The sequence below is a fragment of the Balaenoptera ricei genome, chromosome 2, assembly GCF_028023285.1.
Source record: "Balaenoptera ricei isolate mBalRic1 chromosome 2, mBalRic1.hap2, whole genome shotgun sequence".
Classification (NCBI taxonomy): domain Eukaryota; kingdom Metazoa; phylum Chordata; class Mammalia; order Artiodactyla; family Balaenopteridae; genus Balaenoptera; species Balaenoptera ricei.
Genome location: NC_082640.1, coordinates 18,973,780 through 18,992,851, shown reverse-complemented (window position 1 = coordinate 18,992,851; position 19,072 = coordinate 18,973,780). Strand labels below are relative to the sequence as shown.

The window sequence follows — 19,072 nt, the reverse complement described above, 5'->3', positions numbered from 1 at the left end:
GATTTCTGCTGCCATTTGCCTCAAAGACCTGATGAAGGAAAAACTTAGAAACCTCTGTCATTGTGACCCAATAAAATGTGCAACCCCCAAAGTGTTGTATGCTTCACTGACCCAGATTCTTAAGACTTACGTGGTAGTCTATCGTTAACCCTTTAATTTTACTTGATGTAATAGATTTTTATCCAGCCCATAAGGAAATGAGGGATAGTCAGAAACGAAAAGAGATGGTCATAATTAATGACGCATAAACCTTCACAGTTTAATTTTGTATAACTTCACTAAGCACCCACAATGAAAATGCAAGTTGAGTTTTTTATTCAATCATTCTGTGAAAAATACCTCAGTAAATAGGAACATTTTGCCCTTCAATGATCTTCCATGGGAATACCCACCCCCACCCCCGTTTTTTTAAATTTTAGATTTTTAAAAAATTTTATACAAATAGACTAACTTTGATTTAAAGTAAACATATAAAAATTGAGAGGCATATTGCTTGCACAATGGACGTGGAAGTAGAGGAGGGGGGTGGGCAGGGGAGGAAGGGCTCCCACGCGGGCCGCGGGGGCGCAGCCTCCACCAGGACGTCAGGGCAGAGAGAAACCACCGCAGGACCGGAAGGCACAAGCACCCATGTGATCTAGAATGTTCCTGGGGGAGGAGTCGGGGGGAAGGGCTACGTTTGGTTCAGCACTACAGTCAAGTTGATTCCGCCACTGTGGAAAAACCGTCTAAAATAAAGGTGCACAGAAACGTGACAAGCGCTCCCCCTGGAGAGGAAGAAAGCTCAGAAGACAGCTCGCAGGAGTTGTGCAGAGAGAAACAGCCAGTACTATTTATTTGGATGTCTGTGCGATGGTGGGTACAAACTATATTCTCTGCTCTGTGGGACCAAAACCAAAACAGAATAAAACAAAAATACCCCCCAAATCCCCGAGAAGCAGCAAGAAGGAATGCAAGAAGTCTTACGGGACATACTGATCCGGGTGGGGCGGTGAACGCGGCGCGCGACTTTAATGCACATCCAACTTCGTCGCCTACGCCGGGCTTTCCTGTCGGTTCCGGCTACTGACCGACGGTGGGGGGCTTAGGAAATGGCCAAGCCGCTTTCCCTGCCTCTAGCCGACTTCCTTTCCCTTCGCTTCCTCCTCCAGGGTTAGAGTCTTTCCTCCACGAAGGAAGCGCTGTTTCGGGGCTGGGAAGGCGCGGACTGGATCCCACGGTACCGACTTGGCTTCCTCGGAGCCCTGCTGCCCGTGCGCGCGGCGCGGAGGCGCTCATCAAGGCAGCCTGGCGGAGCTATGAATTTTAAAAAAAGGAAAGGAGAAACAAAACAAAACCACCCCAAGACTGTCTTTTCTCGAACTAAACGAGAAACTGAGGGATGGCACGGCCGCCAGCGGGGACGCCCACGGTTAGGAGATGATGGCCGGGGACCACCTGGGCAGAGTCAGATTGTCAGCACTCGCTGACCGCTTCCTCGTGGGTCTTCGCAGGTCCTTGTACTTGTCCTCGCAGAGGCGGGAGATGGCCTGGGGGCAGAGGGGAGGTAATCAGGTCAGCCCCGGAGCCAGCACCCTCGCCCTGGCTGGCCCTCGGCACCGAGGACACTTGGGATGAAGGTGCAGAGGGCCTCAGCGCCTCCTCTGAAGGAGGGCTCTAACCGCGTGAGCCTCCTTGTCCCCACACTTTCAGCTGTCAAAGTCGGATGGGAAGAGCTGGGTGCACATGCAAAGCTGAGCTACACACAAGTGTAAGACACAAGAGTCACACGGCTTAACAGTGACGGCCCTGAATCCGGGCCAACCACAGGGGCTGGCCCCAGCTCTAACTGGGCTGTGGAGAAAATACTTTGAAAAAATGAAAAATAAAGGCAGAATCAAACCTTTTCGGATTCCCAATCGGTAGGGTCATCTGGTAACTTTTTCCTTATAAAAGTGCATGCTGGGGGGCTTCCCTGGTGGCGCAGTGGTTGAGAATCTGCCTGCCAATGCAGGGGACACGGGTTCGAGCCCTGGTCTGGGAAGATCCCACATGCCGCGGAGCAACTAGGCCCGTGAGCCACAACTACTGAGCCTGCGCGTCTGGAGCCTGTGCTACGCAACAAGAGAGGCCGCGATAGTGAGAGGCCCGCGCACTGCGATGAAGAGTGGCCCCTGCTTGCTGCAACTGGAGAAAGCCCTCGCACAGAAACAAAGACCCAACACAGTCAAAAAAAAAAAAGTGCATGCTGGGAACACTCTTTTTGTGGGTACATTTTTTTAAAAACGGGTTTTTTAAAAACTTCTTTGACTTAACAGAATCAATGCACATTAAATAAAAACCACCATTAGGAAGGTTATTTAAAAATATGAGGTTGTACAAATTAAATCCAGGGCACCTTGTCCTTATTTTACGACATGCAGTATCAGGAACTGCCGTGAGCACACAGCTCAGTCCGCAGCAGTGCACCCGCCGGGCGCTGACGCCTCTTACCTCCAGCTTGTGGGCCCTCTCCCTGCTGAGGGGCTCCAAGGGGAAGCTCAGGTTGTTGGCTTCCGCCAGAGAACGAAGATCAAAATAATACTTGGCATAAACACTGGAGGGCACGTTGATGTTGAACTGGAGCAATTCGAGGAACTGTCGCTCCAGCTCGTTCCTGCAGAGAAAGACACAAACGCACACCTCAGCCACTGTCCCCACCTGTGGCCGCCTGCTCAGGCTGCTGGACACAGCCAAGTCCAGCTGGCCCAGTGCCCGGAAGGATGAGGCCTGATTAACTGGGATGATCACCAGAAGTGCTTCAGGGCGACCATGTGTGCGATAAGACACGTGCGCGCGTACACACACACACACACACACACACACACACACAGCAGGCTCTGGCCTCACCTCTCCGCGTGAACCATCGGCTCAAACGGGGCAGAAGACGCAGTCGAGAGCTGTCAAGTGGAGTCCAGTGAGGGCGGACAGCAGCCTGGAGGACAGGCCTCCCCAAGACCCAGAGGACCGCCCTTCCCGGGAGGAGAGGTGGGGACGCGCTGACCGGCTTTCCTCGGGACCGCGGGAGGGGAGGCGGTTCCCCAGCCCCAGCGCACACCCATCACCTGCAGGGCATGTGAGGAGCCGCTGCTGGGCCCACCCGTCTGATCCGGCAGGTCTGGGTGGGCCCGAGAACGTGCATCTCCAACACTCCTGCGAGCTGCTGCTGCTGGGCCTGCCCGCCCGCTCAGAACTACTCAGCGACAGCACCTGCTCCGCAAGGGAGCCAACCAGCTGGATGAAGACGAACCAGGGCGGCCAGAATACGCATCTGAAAACTTTCAGGCCTACTTCTCGGTAGTTACTGCCGGGGAGAAGCGTCCTCAGCGACAGGTCTGTCTGGGAGCACTGCTCCAGGGCCACCTCCCCGGGCAGCACCCCGGGCTCACTTCTGTCCTTTATCACAGTCTCCCCGCCTTGTCTCCTCGGAGCCAGAAACCGTGACATCTGATGGTGCAGCCTGGCCCCAGCTCAGCACCTGACATGTGGTTGGTGCTCCATAATTACTGTTACTGAAAGGAGCGGACCAAGCTCGGCCTAGGCGGAGGGATCCAGGGAAGGCTTCCCGGAAGTGAGAGCTGACCTGAGCCCCGGAAGCGATCCGCTCCGGCGGGGAGGAGCCAGATGGGGGCGGGCTGCTTCTGGCGTGGGGGCGGGGCAGCCCGTCTGCTTCCGGCCAGGGGCCCCATCAAGCCGTCCGAGCCTGTCTAGCGCTGCTATGACAACAGGGGCAGGAGCACTGAGGCGGCAGGGAGGCTGGGAGGTGAGCAGGGAGGCTGGTTCCCCGACGGAAGCTCCCAGGCAGATCAGAAGCGAGAAACCTCAGCAAGTCGTTATCGAAGGCCTGAGCTCCTGGGAGGGAGAGACCAAGACGTCGCGACCAAGACGTCGCACTCAGGTCATTTAATCGGAGGGGCTGCTTCGATGCAGCTTCAAGAAAGAAGTAAAGCCCCAAATGTGTGTGTTGTGCTAAATTTTACACTTTTAATGACTTGTATTTATAGCTCCTTTAAGTTAGATTTAATAAGAAGTCATCCTGTGAAATTCTTAAGTGTCAAAAATACGCTAAGGCAGAAGTGCTCTCCTGGGCAACCTGGGAGCTGCCTGTGGACAGACTGCCACCCGGTGGCTAAGAGGTGCCACTGCAGATCCCATTCTCCAGTGCCAGCAAGTTTTTAGTATAAATGTTAAGAGAACTAGTCAGCTATTCCTGCCCCAAATGGTATCTAGACACCACTGCCTCTTGTTGAGGGTATAACTAGGATTAAAGTCAAGAGGAATCTGGTTTTGAACAAGGTGGCAGTTTCCCAGGGTTCCTTAGGGCAAAAACAGCCTTCCTGAATACTGAGTGTTTTCTTGAATAGAATGTTTAAGTTTGGGGGGAAATAAAGACTTTGAGAGCTTCTGTGTTTTCCAACTAAGGCAAGATTTAGAAAATAAAAATAATTCCCCAAATCTGAATTTCCAAACGGCAGAAGTACTTCCTCCAGGGACATATGACAGCTTGTTATGTGATAAATCATCAAAAAACAAACAGTGATGCAGAGAGAACGGGCTTGATGGATTTACTGCCCCGAAGGGGATAATTGTAAGGAAATAGTTCTGATGCAAAACTTTATAATAAATAAATTCAAGTCAATAAACAAAAAAAATTTAAGAAATATTTGTTACGTTAGATCAACATTGTAAAGAAACCCAACTGAACTGATGCCATTTAGCAACTTGCAAATGGGGTTCTAAAATGGAGTAAAGAGAGTTGTTTTCATCACCTAATGGCCTGTCGGCTTTTGTAGAAAAATGGGCTCACTTTAAAGACCAGCCACCAAGCAGCAATCCCACTTCTGGGCATAGATCCCAAAGAACGGAGAGCAGGGCCTCGGGGAGGTATCTGCACACCCGTGTTCATATTCACGACAGTGTTATTTCACAGCAGCTGAAAGGTGGAAGCAACCTACTTACGGTCTGGATAACAATTATCTTAGTAACTGTTTTCAACTTGAAATATAATCAAGAATTTTTAAAAAATATGTTCATTTTATTTTTCTTGCTGTCAAAAACTTCATATTTGTCTTACTTTCTATGATAAAGAATGACAGATGTAGGAAGGAGTCATACAGGTCTGCAGCAGGAAGAGGCTCTGGCAAAAGACCCAAAACACAAACAGGAGCTCCCAGGGCAGCACAAAAATGGGATGCCCAGCGAACCAGCAACCGGAAGAAGGGGGGCAGGGTGGGGAGGACACTGGTCCTGGGTCCAGGGACACAGATGTGGACCGGGACACAGTGGAACCTCCTCCAGCCCAGAGCTTCCCCAAAGAAGCCAAACAAGACGAGAAAAATATTGGCAAGAATCATGTCAGAAATGCCTGTAAACCATAAGGAACTATAAGAAATTCATCCTGATTGGGTGTTTCCAAAACAGCTCATTGCTCCTGAGAGGTTCTGACCCCACTTCCTGTACGCCCAGCCCCCGGGACCCCAGCCCCTGGGCTGCAGCTAAATGTGAGCTCAGGATGGTGCCCTGAGAGAGAACACGCAGCCCGACAGGACAGCACAGGGGGACCTTGAGGACAGAATGCTCATTTTAAGCAACTGAACTTGAAAAACGTGACAAAAGCAGTGAAAGCCTTCTCTCTGAAACTGAACAGAAACAGGTAACATTTTAGCCCATCTGCTGCCTGTCATCAGTCTGCAGTGGATACAGAGCTGGGATGAACCCCACCGCAGACAGGGAGCAGGAAGGTCAAGGAAGGTTCGCCTAGAATAAGGTTTCAGCAACTGTGTCCTTGCTCGGCCAGCTCACAACAGACGTGCAATTACATCCACTCATACCACACTGAGCAGGTCCACAAAGGGGTGGGTTTCCTCCGCAGACACCCCCGCCCACACTCACATGTCCTCCACCGTGATGTCCTTCAGGATCTGGCAGTAGTCCACGTTCCACACGGCCTGGTCATCCCATACCTTGGAGGCCAGCAGGATGGCCCCCAGAACAATCCGCTTCCAGTTGGCCGGACAGATGTCAATCTCTGCGTACGTTAGAAGCCTTTCGAGGTACACCTGGAAGACACGAGCATGCCAGCGCCCGGTGACCTGCCTTGTTCCTGGCTCCACACCCGCCAGCACACGCAAACCAACTCCCAACTGTTCACTGCACTCCTCCAGCTCAGCTTTAAACAGGCGCTGACAGCCTGATCACACGTATTTTAAAAAGTCAAAGGGCTCAACGAGTCTGAGGCAAAATGGGCTGAGAGGCACACTCCGTAACTGGACGTGTGGATGAGGCTGGACCTTAAGACTCTGGGGCAGGAAAGTGTTCTAGGAGCTGCGGGTTAATTTCTCACTCTACCAACTATGACATCAACATGCATTCAACAAACCACCGGGCTTCCCTAGTAGCGCAGTGGTTAAGAATCTGCCTGCCAATGCAGGGGACACGGGTTCGAGCCCTGGTCCTGGAAGATCCCACATGCCGCGGAGCAACTAAGCCCATGCGCCACAACTACTGAGCCTGAGCTCTAGAGCCTGCGAGCCACAACTACTGAGCCCACGAGCCACAACTACTGAAGCCTGTGCGCCTAGAGCCCGTGCTCCGCAACTAGAGAAGCCCGTGCACCACAACGAAGAGTAGCCCCCGCTCGCCGCAACTAGAGAAAGCCTGCGCGCAGCAACGAAGACCCAACACAGCCAAAAAAAAAAAAAGTTCCGTTTAAAAAAACAAACAAAAACCAAACCACCAATGTGCCAAGGAGGAGAACAAAGGATGTGAAAGGAAGAAACCTATTTTTTTCTATCTGTAGTTGTTTCTAAATTAAACTCTTTATTTTGAGGTAATTGTAGATTTACAGGCAGTGTTGCTAAATGTATTTTTTTTTATTATGGTAAGATACACATAAGATTTACCACTTAATCATTTCTGTGGCATTAAGAACAGTCACAGTGTTGTGAAATCACCACCATCTATCTCTATTTCCAGAACTTTTTCATCTTCCCAAATTGAAGCTCTGTACCTATTACAGCTCCCCACTCCCCCTCCCCTGGCCCCAGGCCCCCACCTTTGTGCTTTCCGCCTCCGTGACTGTGACCACTCTGGGCACCTTTCGTAGGTGGAATCGCAGCACATTTGTCCTTCTGTGACTGGCTTCTTTCACTGAGCATAACGTTCCACGCTGCAGCATGTGCCAACATGTCCTCCCTTTTCAAGGCTGAATAATGATCCACCGTATGTACGGACCACATTTTGTTTATCTATCATCCACTGACAGACATTTGAGTGGTTTCCTCTTTCGGCTACTGTGAATAATGTTGCTGTGAACACTGGTGTACAAGTATCTGTTCGAGTCTCTGCTTTTGATTCTTTCCAGTATACACCCAGAAGTGGAACTGCTGGATCATATCATAATCTATGTTTAATTGTTTGAAGAACCACCATACTATCTTCTACAGCAGCTGAACCATTTACATCCCCACCGGTAATGCAAAAGGGTTATCCTTGCCAACACTTGTTGTTTTCTGTATTTTTTTTTAATATGTATGCATGTATGTATGTATGTATGTATGTATGTATGTATTTGGCTTCGCCGGGTCTTAGTTGCAGTACGTGGGATCTTCGTTGCTGCATGAGGGGTCTTCAGTTGAGGCATGCGGGCTTAGTTGCGGCATGTGGAATCTAGTTCCCTGACCAGGGATCGAACCCAGACCCCCTGCATTGGGAGCATGGAGTCTTAACCACTGGACCACCAGGGAAGTCCCTGAAGTGGTATTTTTAAATGAAATAATTCCAGCTGAAGTTGTAAAATGAAACCATGTAATATAGGATTTATAAACTGCCATAATTTAGTTTGAAGACAGACATCAGAAATACCCACAAAGCCCACTGCTTAAGCTGGGTCACAAGGTACGAATGCCTTTTAAAGTTCCCCTTCGTAAAAATCTGTTTATTGGCATGTTTTACACTTTTCTGAACTGTGGAATGATTATTTCCATAGTTTTTACAAAGGTTGATGACTAATTCTTCTCATTCTACCAAGGAGAGAATCAAAAAGATGTATGATAGGGAATTCCCTGGTGGTCCAGTGGTTAGGACTCCACACTTTCACTGCCGAGGGCACGGGTTCAATCCCTGGTCGGGGAACTAAGATCCCACAAGCTATGTGGTGCGGCCAAAAGAATAAATAAATAAAATAGAGTATTTCTTAAAAAAAAGAAAAAAAAAAAACAAGCAGAAAACTGAGGCTGGACCTAACTCCAGATTTTTTAAAGCAATTGTTATGAACAATCTTCATCCAGATCCCTAAGACTCTATTCCTTTATATATACGAGCTATGCAAACCTCTCCAAGCTCCCCAATGAAACAGCTCCTCATTGACTCAGTACAAAAAGAAGGCTACTCAATTTTCTTCTTACTTACTTTACCATAGTTGATAGATATTAACAGGTAAACTAGATAATATTTAAGATAACATTTGAAAAAAATAACGGGCATCTACCATGTCTGATATTCCACTAGGCCTAACTAGAGGAATTAGATATGAAAATACACTCCATTACTGAGAGAAGGCAGTTGTTATGTTGGGAGATAAGGCATTCGTAATAAGCGCCACTTAACAGCATGTAATTTAGCAGAACTTGCCAGTAAAGCTATATTCAAGGGTCAGCTGCAATTTCTTTAGTAAACTCCCACTTGGGTGTTTTAATTCTCTGCCAAGTAAAATAACAGACAATTGATTCTTTCTGAACACCATTCCCTAGACTGTTGCTAATAGGACACTCTTGCTCAATTAAATTTTCAGATTTAATTTCATAAGAAGGACCATCCTCAGGAGTCTCTAGAAAATACAGGCTAGTGAGCACTTACTGAGCTACAAAGAGCATTCAGCTGACTGTACAAAATAAAACTGTTAAAGGCACGGGAGAGGAAGAAAATGCAAACTCATGGAATCCAGGATATATGTGACCAAACTTCCGATGATGCTGGAATTTTTCCATGGATTTTAAAGAGCAGCCCTGGGTCCGTTCATCTTAGACTCTCGTACCCAGAGCTTAGCCAACTGGGACCTCAACAGCGCTTCCTATTTGCTAGTATTTGAAGGAGCACAATAATGAGATATTTGGATTCGTCACTGGACACCATCTGAACAACAGCTTTTGACTTCCTTAGAAACCACTAACGTGACCTAAAAAAGGGAGTCTTCGAGGTCAGAATGGATAGATTCCGCAGGTGGCCTCACCATCAGAGCACCAGCCTCTGAGAGGCACTTTGGGGCTGCAGTCCAGGGGCTGAATGGCAGCCCTCACGGCCGTGCAGCAATGGCTGGACCTGCCAGGCCACTCGAGGGGGACCCAGCTGGGTTGGCATGACTGGTGCTCCCTGATACAGCCAGGAGCAAGTGGCTGAAGGTCCTGGAAGCTCCTTCCACAGGCAAGCTGCAGGCTGGTTCCTTGTGGGCAGCAGTGCAGAGCTAACTGTGGGCCTCCCCGCCTCCCCACGGGCACGTTGCCAAGAGAAGGCCCAGGAGAAAGGCCGAGAGAGACGCAGCTCTGCCAGCTCTAGACCAGACCTGTTGTGAACGGCTGCTTCTACCTCTAGAGACTGGAGAGAAGGGCGGGATCATCATACACGGGGCTCGCTCAGAGCTCGCAGCTGTCTGCCTTCTGCCCACAGGCCCCAGGCTGACTCGGCCAACCAAGCAGGCCCCAGAGAATCGGTCTGCAGAGCTGGGCCTGCTGTGCGGGAGCTGCTCACCTTTAGGCTGTAGCCAGCAAGACCCCCATATATGTACACTAATCCCCTGCTAAGCCACCAGCTGATGTCACAGGACAAGAGAAGATTTCAGCAGCTCCAATGACTGACAAATACACACCACTCTTGTAGTACTCCGAAGACAAACTAACCACCCCTCCCAGTCACCCTCGGAGACAGGGAAACACACTTTACATGTTCTCAATGTCTCTGCAGAAACTGTGTCCTCCACAGGACACTAACCTTCTCCTTCAGGCTAATAAATCCAAACTCTAAGGCACTACGGGGCACGGTCAGGTCACAGTTTTCTTAGGAATGGAAGGTAAAAAAACCCCACCGCATTCCATCTGCAGGAGCTTCAAAATAAATCTTTCATCATGGCGTGGATTTTAGTACTAATCTTATCCACGGTGTCATCTGATTTTCTTACACTTCCCTCCCCTTTATCACAATCTCCCTTCATTAAAATGTCAACCCTGCTGCCCGAGGTGTGTTTTGTAAGGACGTGACATCCTTTGGAGGAACAAAGCTGAGCAATAAATACGCTTCTCAATCATGACCTAAGGACCTCTCATCACTCCAGATCACTGAGGAAGACTTGCTGAGTGTCTGTTAGCCTATCAGGCGGAAAGTTCCATGAGAGAAGAAGTGAACAAACAAACAGGGTACTGTCCCATCAGCCGAGAGTACAGGGCTCTTCGTGTGGCAGAGACACAGAGGGTCCCGTACACCGTCACACACCAATCTCTTCTCAGGAACTGCAGGGATGACTTTCTGGTCCCTCGGGGCAGCCCGTGCACTGGCAGAGCTGACTTCTTATATGAGTTGCACACAATGTCAGTGACAATGGGCTATACTGTCAAATCTATTTCCCAAATGAGATCTGACCTAAAGAGTCCGTCCCTAAGGTTTTCAGAGTCTAAGTAAGGTTACAGATTTTTATCTCGAGTCTTAAAGTGCAGATTTGTGCCCATGCTGTCTCTGAGTATCTTACAGACATATATTTGTACGAAAATCACAAGAGAAGGCAGCAACTACAGCAGTCCTTCCGATGTACGAATTTATCACATCTGATCAATGGTATTAAACCTCTGTAGGGAACCAACACCAGAAACCTGGACATTAATGAGGAGGCCCTGGTCCTTCTCAGGCCCTTGGGCCCCGTGCTTCACTTACCTGCACACAGCATTTCAGCTTTCCTGATTCTGAGTGTGATCTGACAATGGGCTTTAGGTGGGCACTGTGGAGCAGACCACGCGCCCTCTTTTAGGAGATCCCGTCGCTACCCTCCCAGATAAAAGACAACCCTGAACTGGTGCTGTGCTTCCCAGGTCCGTGATGGACATTCCTGCCTGCGCCCCACTCCACGACCGCGTCACCCTGCGGGCACTCACCAGGGTGACAATGGCACATTCCGCAGTCAGCTGAGCAGCACTGAACAGTGTCCGAACAAACCGGTAAATCTGCTTCTGCTCTGGGTTGTGTTTGTCATAATCTGGTGGCACTTCGGATTTCTGGGAAAGGAGAGATTCTCAATGACTGGCCGCCCAACAAGAACAACAGAGACACGACTGGACAACACCCTGAGACCCGGGGGGGAGGGTTACCGAAAGAGGGTGAAGGTTCTCATCGAAAATATCCAAGAGCATCCTTCCATCTGGGTCCCTGGTGGGAGGTGGGGGGGAAATAACAGAAAACGGAGTTTACCTTCTGTAAGAATGAGTGCCAGTCAAAAGGAAACAAAAATATATTTTGATTCAGCTGTTATTTCAAGAAACAGAGGCAGTGCTAACTGTTAAGAGATGCTACTGATTATTCATGAATTCTAATTTGTTTTTCTTGGGGACAATACTTAATCATTTTTGAATAGTCCAAGAAATAAAGGTTATGAATCACATTTAGTTTAATTAACTTAAGTGAAAATCTAGATTTTCATTTCCTGAGTTTTCAAATGAACCACATCTAAATTTCTTTAACCTCTTGTTTCTGAGCAAAGGCTGACAGATCTGTTTAAACCATCCTTACGTTGTGGTCGATAAGAAAGAAGTCTGAGGGTAAGAATGAACACTCATAGTGTGTCCTGGAGATGAGTTTGAAAGTTTCACAGCATGCAACTTAACCACTTCGCTAACGAGGAGTTTCATGATTGTATATTGAAAAACAAGAGGGGACACGTAGAAAAGTGTAACTGGTTGTTACCGAGCCGGTAACTGCACAGACCCATTTAAAGTGGCAGCGTTCACTGTGAGCTCAGCGGGGCCGCTGGGCTCTGGGGGGTCGTCCACACTCCACTAGTGATGGCTCTACCTCCATCTGTTTTATGTCATTTGAGTTCTGTCTAAAATTTTTTCTTTAAAAACCAAATTTGGAAACCACTGCTTTGGTTAACAGCACACAGTTTTCCAATGTCAACTAGGCTTGCAAATATCAGAAGGCTGCAGATCTGTCCCTGACACGCACGCCCCGTGGCAAACACTACAGTTTCTGTTCTATGAACTTACTGTCTGCATAAAAATAAAAGTGAAGGAAAGAGCTTGGCAGGACAGCTCAATTTTCATCCCTGTCTTTGCACAGTAGGAACTGTTTTTAAAGCTCTGGGCATTCATACCTGTGCTGCTTTTCACTAGCCTGCAGGACAGACAGCAAAGATTTAGATGAACCCGAATAAAAGCAAGGCTCAAGCAGTCAGGACTGGAGAGTGGGGTCTGAAAACATAAAGTGCACCTGGCGCTGAGGAATCGCGATCCCCCTCCTGCTAACCGCCTCTGCCAGGTACTCAGGGAGGAAGGTGAGGGACGCCCCCAACTGCTCAGGCTCTTCAGCCCCGTTCACTTCTCCTGAGGAGTGAGAGCCCCTGAAACACCATTCAGCACTCTCGGGAAACTTTCACCACAAGTAATTTTAAAAATCAAAATGTAGGTTCAGAAATATAAATAAGGATTCAGAATTTAGGCTAAAATGACTCCTCTGAGAAGTGGATTTTGCTTTCACTTCCATTAAAAGCTATGAATCTCAGCACCGTCTCTATCAAAGCTAAGGGATCTATCACCAGCCCATGAGGCTGGGTCGGTATGACTTATCAAAGAGGGAGTCTGCAGACACCTCTTCTCAAGACACTTTCAAGCTACAATCTGTAAATTAATCATGCTTGTTTTCACAGGCTGACTTTTCAGTTGGACTCTCTCCACTTCCTCTCGGCCCAATTTATCACCATTAACCCAGCAGAGCATATCATTTAAAGTCTCAGTGGTACATTGCTTGGGTTCAATTTCCAATTCCCCACTTTACTAGTTGTGTAATCTCAGTCAAATTATTTAAAATCTCTCTATGCCTCAGTTTCTTTATCTGTAAAATGGAGATAATGTCAGAATCACTTCATGGAGCTGTTATAAAAAATTAAATGAGATAAGGCATGCAAAGAGCTGACCAGGGCGGCCAGAGTAAGCATTTAATGAAGTTGGGTCTTATTATTAATGGCTGTGGCTACAGATTAGCTTTGAGGCCCACAGAGTCTAAGAACTGAGAAATTGGAGACGCTAATGCGAAACTGATTTGAGAATACATCTGAGTTTCACCAATGGCATTACATTGCTAGTTAAGACCTAAGTGTTTAAAAAGTGTGAACTACTATCATAGAAATAAGCAGCAAGACAAATCTACACTCGCACTAAGTTATTCTGGTCAAGGTTCGAAGTTCCAGTATCCTACATTTTTTAAGTTCGTAAATCCAAACTTCTCAAGCACCATAATGAACCATGAATCACAGTTACACTACAGAGAAAGGTCATTACAGAGAATACCTTTCCAGGTGTTTGCTTCCAATGGCTGTGTTTTCCCATAACCTGTCCATCACAAGCTCTGTCATCTACCCTCCGCTTCACTGCTTGTCACAACTCTCCCTTGTCCCCTTTGTAAAACAGACTGCAGGGCTGTGGCCCCCACTGCGGAGACCCATGCTAGCTAGAAGGTGACCTTGCTGGTTCCCGGAACTGTTACTACACTCATATAACACATGTAAATGTCACATCAATCAGTGAAACAGGACTGCAATGAGAGTGGATTTGTTCTCATGAAAACAAAGAAGGATGCTTTGTAAAGACCCAATAAAAGGAAATCACTAAAAACAAGTTTGCTGTAGATCAGGTGTGGTCAAAACCTAAAAGATTCTACACTCATTGTTTAGCAAATGTCACAAGTTTTCTCGCTATTGATTACAAAAACAAACAAAAAATACACACAAAACAGGTGCGGCTTATAAAGGGACAGCACTTTAGTAATCAATGCCCCAGGCTCAAAGCAGAAGCCTCGATGCTGCATAAAACTGGCAGATGAGTGTACTTTTACATGTTTTATGTTGAATTAAAATGCTTAAGGTAAATTTTTAAATGATTCTTCTATGAGTCCCTGTTTTAACTGACTTTTAAAATTAACTGAACTATCTCCAGACTTCTATCAGAGAGAGAATTTCCACTACATTAAAATAGTTTATGACTAAATTTACGACAAAACTTTTCCTACTGAATTGAAACTATAAACTAAACATTTTTTCATGTTAAAGCTGCACACAGAAAACTGTTAAAATATTTTATAACAGACAGAATGTTTACGCAACTTATACAGAAAATAAAGTCAAGAGGAGGCTGAACATTGTCAAGAAACTTTGTTCTGTTTTGCTGGCTTCATTTGGCTTCCTCTGACTTAGAAGCAGTTCAGCACTTACCTAGGAAGTATGGGTAAATTGTACTAACTTTAGAGATTCTATGAAAATGAGATAAGAATATAAAACTCAAAGGCTGAGGCAACTAGAACGTAATAGGAAAAACATAACAGTAGATGATGTGTGATGTTTTTAGCACAAAATTAATCAAAATCCACCTACCTGTTTTTGATGTGGTAATATATTGCGAGAGCTACACTGTAAAATAAAATGCAGGAGTTCAGTGTTTCATAAGCACATTCAAGATGTTATATATTATCTGGCATCAGTCTGACCATAAATATTTAAAATTTAAGTAAAAGTAAAATGACCCATCTGAACAGCCCCATTTAATTCAGAATGCTGATTAAGAAAATGCATTCTTCAAAGTAAATCAATCAGGTACTTATTCTGAGCAATTATTAAATCTTTTCCAGAAACACCAAAACTTCAAGTGATACTCGGAAACAAATTTCTCTTTCTATCTGAAATCTTAAGTTTTCCTCACTTTAAAATATAGGCACTATGTAAAAAATAGGTGGTGAAATTAAACACCTCTAGAAGTCTCCAACTCAGCACCTGCTATTTAGAAAATCAGTGGTTTCTTTATAACTACCAGCAAAATGTGAATATTACCCACAGGAGTTTGCCATTTTATCTTTTCAATCAATAACCTCTTGGAAATCTGCCTAATTTATTCATTCATTTGCTGAAATGGTAGTGTAACTCTTATTTGTAATACCTTAAAATTTTATTTTACATTTTAAAAGATCTGAATTTAATGAAGACATTCCTATCCCCTGAATTTTCTTCAAATAATGATTTTCTGATTATGAAATGTGTTATATTCAGATGGAAGAAATTTTTGGAAAATAAAAAAAGTATACAGAAAAATAATTCCTCTGCCCAAAGATTATTACTATCAGCTTAAGATATAGAGGTATTTATTCGTATCTACCTAAAGCAAACAGGTTTGCATCCCACTTTTACCCTCATTAACATTTTTCTTACCATTAAAATGTTATTCAAAAACATGACTTTAAATGGCTGACTATATTCCATTACACTGTTGAATAATTTATTAACCATCCCCCTACTATTGAACATTTAAATATTTTTGCAATTATGATTAACACCATAATGAATATACCCACAGATAAATATTTGTGTGACCTATGACTATATTATTTCCATAAGAAAACATCCTGTACTTGGAATTACTTGCTCTAAGGTCATTAATAACTGTGAGGCTCCCCACACATACATCCCAGTATCTTTGCAGAAAAGCGGTACCAGTGTACTTCCCCACCAGTGTCTGTCTCACCTCCCCTTCACCAACACTCACCTTGAATGTTTTGGAAAAATGTTCTCCAACTGGATAGGTTAAAAATTGTAACCGTTTTCAATTTGAGTTTCTTTGATCGCCTATCAAGTTGGCAGGGTTATTCGTGTTGACTGCCCAATTTTTTTAAATTATTTCCTCTTTTCCAACCTGTCTAGATCCTTCCACAATTTTTGTTTTACTTTAAAATGTATTGAGGAGGCCAAAATTTATTTCTTAAGCTTCTAAGAACATAGCTAACAGGCTGCATCAGATTGTGTTCTCAGAGCACAGAAAGTGCCATCCAGGGCACCAACATGGAGGTAGAGGGCTGGGTCCCAGACACCTCAGCTCACTCGGCAGCGGCGGCACTCACTTAGAGACCTGGGCATGCACGCTGGACTCCAGTAGCTCAGATGTTCACCCACGACTGAACATGACAATAGCTCATCTCACTCTATCAAAAGAAAGCATCTCCTTCTAAATCTCTCTTTCCAGATCTATTAATTCAAATGATTTCAGCTAAGTGTTAAGAGGATCCCTGAGCAACTGTAATATATTCTCTTCCTCCTAACATCTTGAAAAGCATCTAAGCTGATGAAGGAATTGTAAGTGGGGTGAAGGGACTTCAGAAGTTTAAAAAATAATGGTACAGTTTTCAAAGTGCCTTCACGTACCTTAAAAGCCCCGAAATGGGAAATAATAAATGTTACTGATTCTATTTGATAAATGAGAAAATTCAGGTAGAGACACTATAGATGTCGGGATTTCTAACTTGTATCGTGGTTTTATGCCCTTTCATTCTATAGTGTTGCCTCTGGAAAAAAGGAAGAAATTACTGTTTTACTCATTTAACAGTCCTGCTATGATGATTAAATTGAATGTTTCATATGATTGGGTTTGGTATAGTGATTACTTTAATTGCTTTGATTGATTGAGAAAAATATGGTCCCTGCTTCCCCTGTGAGGGAGCACGTCACAGGAAAAACACCACTGACTGCACTGAAGTCAGACCAGCTGGGTTTAAAACCTGGCTCCTTCATCAATTAGAGTTTATCCACCTCTCAGAGCCTTCAATTCCTCATCTAAAAAATTACAACAATTCAACCCACATCACAGAGTGGTTATTACAATCAAATGAAGTGTATAAAAGCATAATCTCAAATATAAAGTTCTAAAGCAAAAGTTATTATTATTATTGTTGTTGCCCTATGAATAATTCCACCTCAAGAGGTCTTCCGGCTTCTGTAGATGGAGTGAAGGTCTTTGGGGCCCCAAGGTTACTGTCTCCCAGATCTCCAGAGCTGAAAGCAAGCTTGGACGTTATCATGACTCAGGCCTCCATAAAACACAGTGCCAGTCTGTAGGCCAATGTCCACTCAAGATCATACCCCGGAGAGTGAGAAAACCAAGCTGAGGATGCCCGTGTGGGCCCAGCTCCACAGGCCGGTTCAGTCGGCCCCTGTGAAAGAAGTGACTGCCGGGGGCAAAGGACAGTCAGCTGAAAACAGAATCAATCCCAGGCTTCAGGCTTCACTCCAAATGCCCAGCTTCGGAGGCCTGCTTAGTCTGCCACGTCCTCAGAAAACGGTGAGGTCACCCAGGACAGGCTGACCAGAGGGTTAGCTCAACTGCCCTTGCTGCAGAGCCAGGAGGGAAGGGGAGCTGGGAATGAAGAAATGCTATTTTCTTGATCAGGAAAACAAAACATGTTTCTGACCGCGGGCACTACCCTTGCTGTACTTCTTACCTAGAGCTAAGTCAGAGGTGCCGGGTTCTGGCGGGTGTACGAAGCTGCTCTCGACCCTCAGGCCCGGGGCCGTGGTTGGTGTGCGCAGCTGCGAACGGCCCTCCCCGCCCTCCCCCCGTCCTCTGAGCACCACCCCTGTGCTCACACAGGATTCACGGCCTGGGTCGGTTACAGGGGCACGGCGTGGGTGGCAAACTCTAAATTCATACCACAGCTATTGGCCTTCACGGGAACGATGGGAAAATCAAGTTCTCAGAGAAGATATTATGCCTGTGAAAAAAATGAGCACAGAATTGTGCCCAAATGTGTCGCACTGCTGCTGCTTCTCTTTGACAGAGCCGCTCTCAACCCTCCACCCATTCCTGAACTAGAATCTGTAAATGTTTGTTCCTTTTGGCAATCCCCAATTTACAGAAGGGTTTTCTTTTCTTTTTCTTTTTTTTTAATATGAATTTTATTTCAGAGTACTTTTGAACTCCTGGATTTCCATTTGGTTCTTTTGTAACCTTTCCCGCCGCCCCCACCCCCCCGGCCACATCGTGTGGCTTGCAGGATCTGTTCCACAACCAGGGACTGAACCTGGGCCACAGCAGTGAAAGCCTGGAATCCTAACCACTAGGCCACCAGGGAACTCCCCAGAAGGGTTTTCTTCTAAAATCAGCTTAGAAAGCTATTGTTAGAACCCGGAGCATTTTCTCAAAGGTCCTACATGGTTATCAGGAGTCGAGTTCAGCCCACGAATGCTCACTCTGCCCACAGGAAGCTGAACTACTGATTAATGAGTTTGTATCAATTTTAACGTCTTGGGGCAGGAGGTCACAAGGGCCTTGGCAGGTGTAGGTTACGATTTTAGAATAGGAGGGCATTCAGACTTCCAGTCTCCCTGCCCTTCGTGACATTTGTTCCCCTCGTGCTGTCAAAGGCCCTGGCTGAAGTTACCCAGGCCAGCTAACACCTCAAAATGACCAGAACCAGGTCACGTGTGACATACAGGAATTTACAAGGAAAGATTCTGATGGTATTGCTACAACTAGGGTCCACCCTACCCAGCTCCCAGGTCCAAAATGTACGTTTTTTAAAAAGGCACATTTTAAAACAAGTAAGCGACTGACTGAAGGCATCTCCAATCCGGGTGGTGTGGAGACGCGTCCTCTGGACCAGGGACGCCACAGCGTCCACACTGGACGCCCCCTCTCGGCACTCAGCCATCGTCACTGGCCCAGCTGGCCAGCTTCTTTTCCTCCCGGTATTAACCACAGGTTAAGCTTTCAAGGGAACTCGAAGGCAGTTGTCCACTGACACCAGGGGTTCTCGGCCTTGGCCACCTATGAGAATCTCCCGGAGAGGTTGACATTCCAGATCCTGGATCTTCGGGACCAGACGTCACGCCTCAGTGGGGCTCTAAGCCCTCGGGGGCCTTGCGGGTGTGGCGAGCTGGAACCACTGATTCACAGACCACATTTGTGACTGCGGAGCTTGCACTCCCAGACTCCACATTGAAATATCAAGTTGTCACCCAGATCTCCTACTGGGCCCCGGAGTGTCT

The 19,072-nt window shown here is 46.4% G+C and overlaps 1 protein-coding gene across 1 annotated transcript in view; it reads right to left on the bottom strand.

The window, feature by feature from the left end:
- Positions 1–298: 298 nt before the first annotated feature.
- Positions 299–19,072, bottom strand: part of CCNY (cyclin Y) — a 122,526-nt gene continuing 103,752 nt past the window's right edge. Inside the window, exons 5-10 of the mRNA XM_059911897.1 lie at positions 14,639–14,674; positions 11,367–11,424; positions 11,154–11,273; positions 5,911–6,077; positions 2,473–2,635; positions 299–1,529 (exon numbers count right to left, since the gene is read on the bottom strand). Of these exons, the coding sequence (XP_059767880.1) occupies positions 1,413–1,529; positions 2,473–2,635; positions 5,911–6,077; positions 11,154–11,273; positions 11,367–11,424; positions 14,639–14,674 (661 nt within the window). The 3' untranslated portion in view covers positions 299–1,412. The remainder of the gene's footprint in view (positions 1,530–2,472; positions 2,636–5,910; positions 6,078–11,153; positions 11,274–11,366; positions 11,425–14,638; positions 14,675–19,072) is intronic.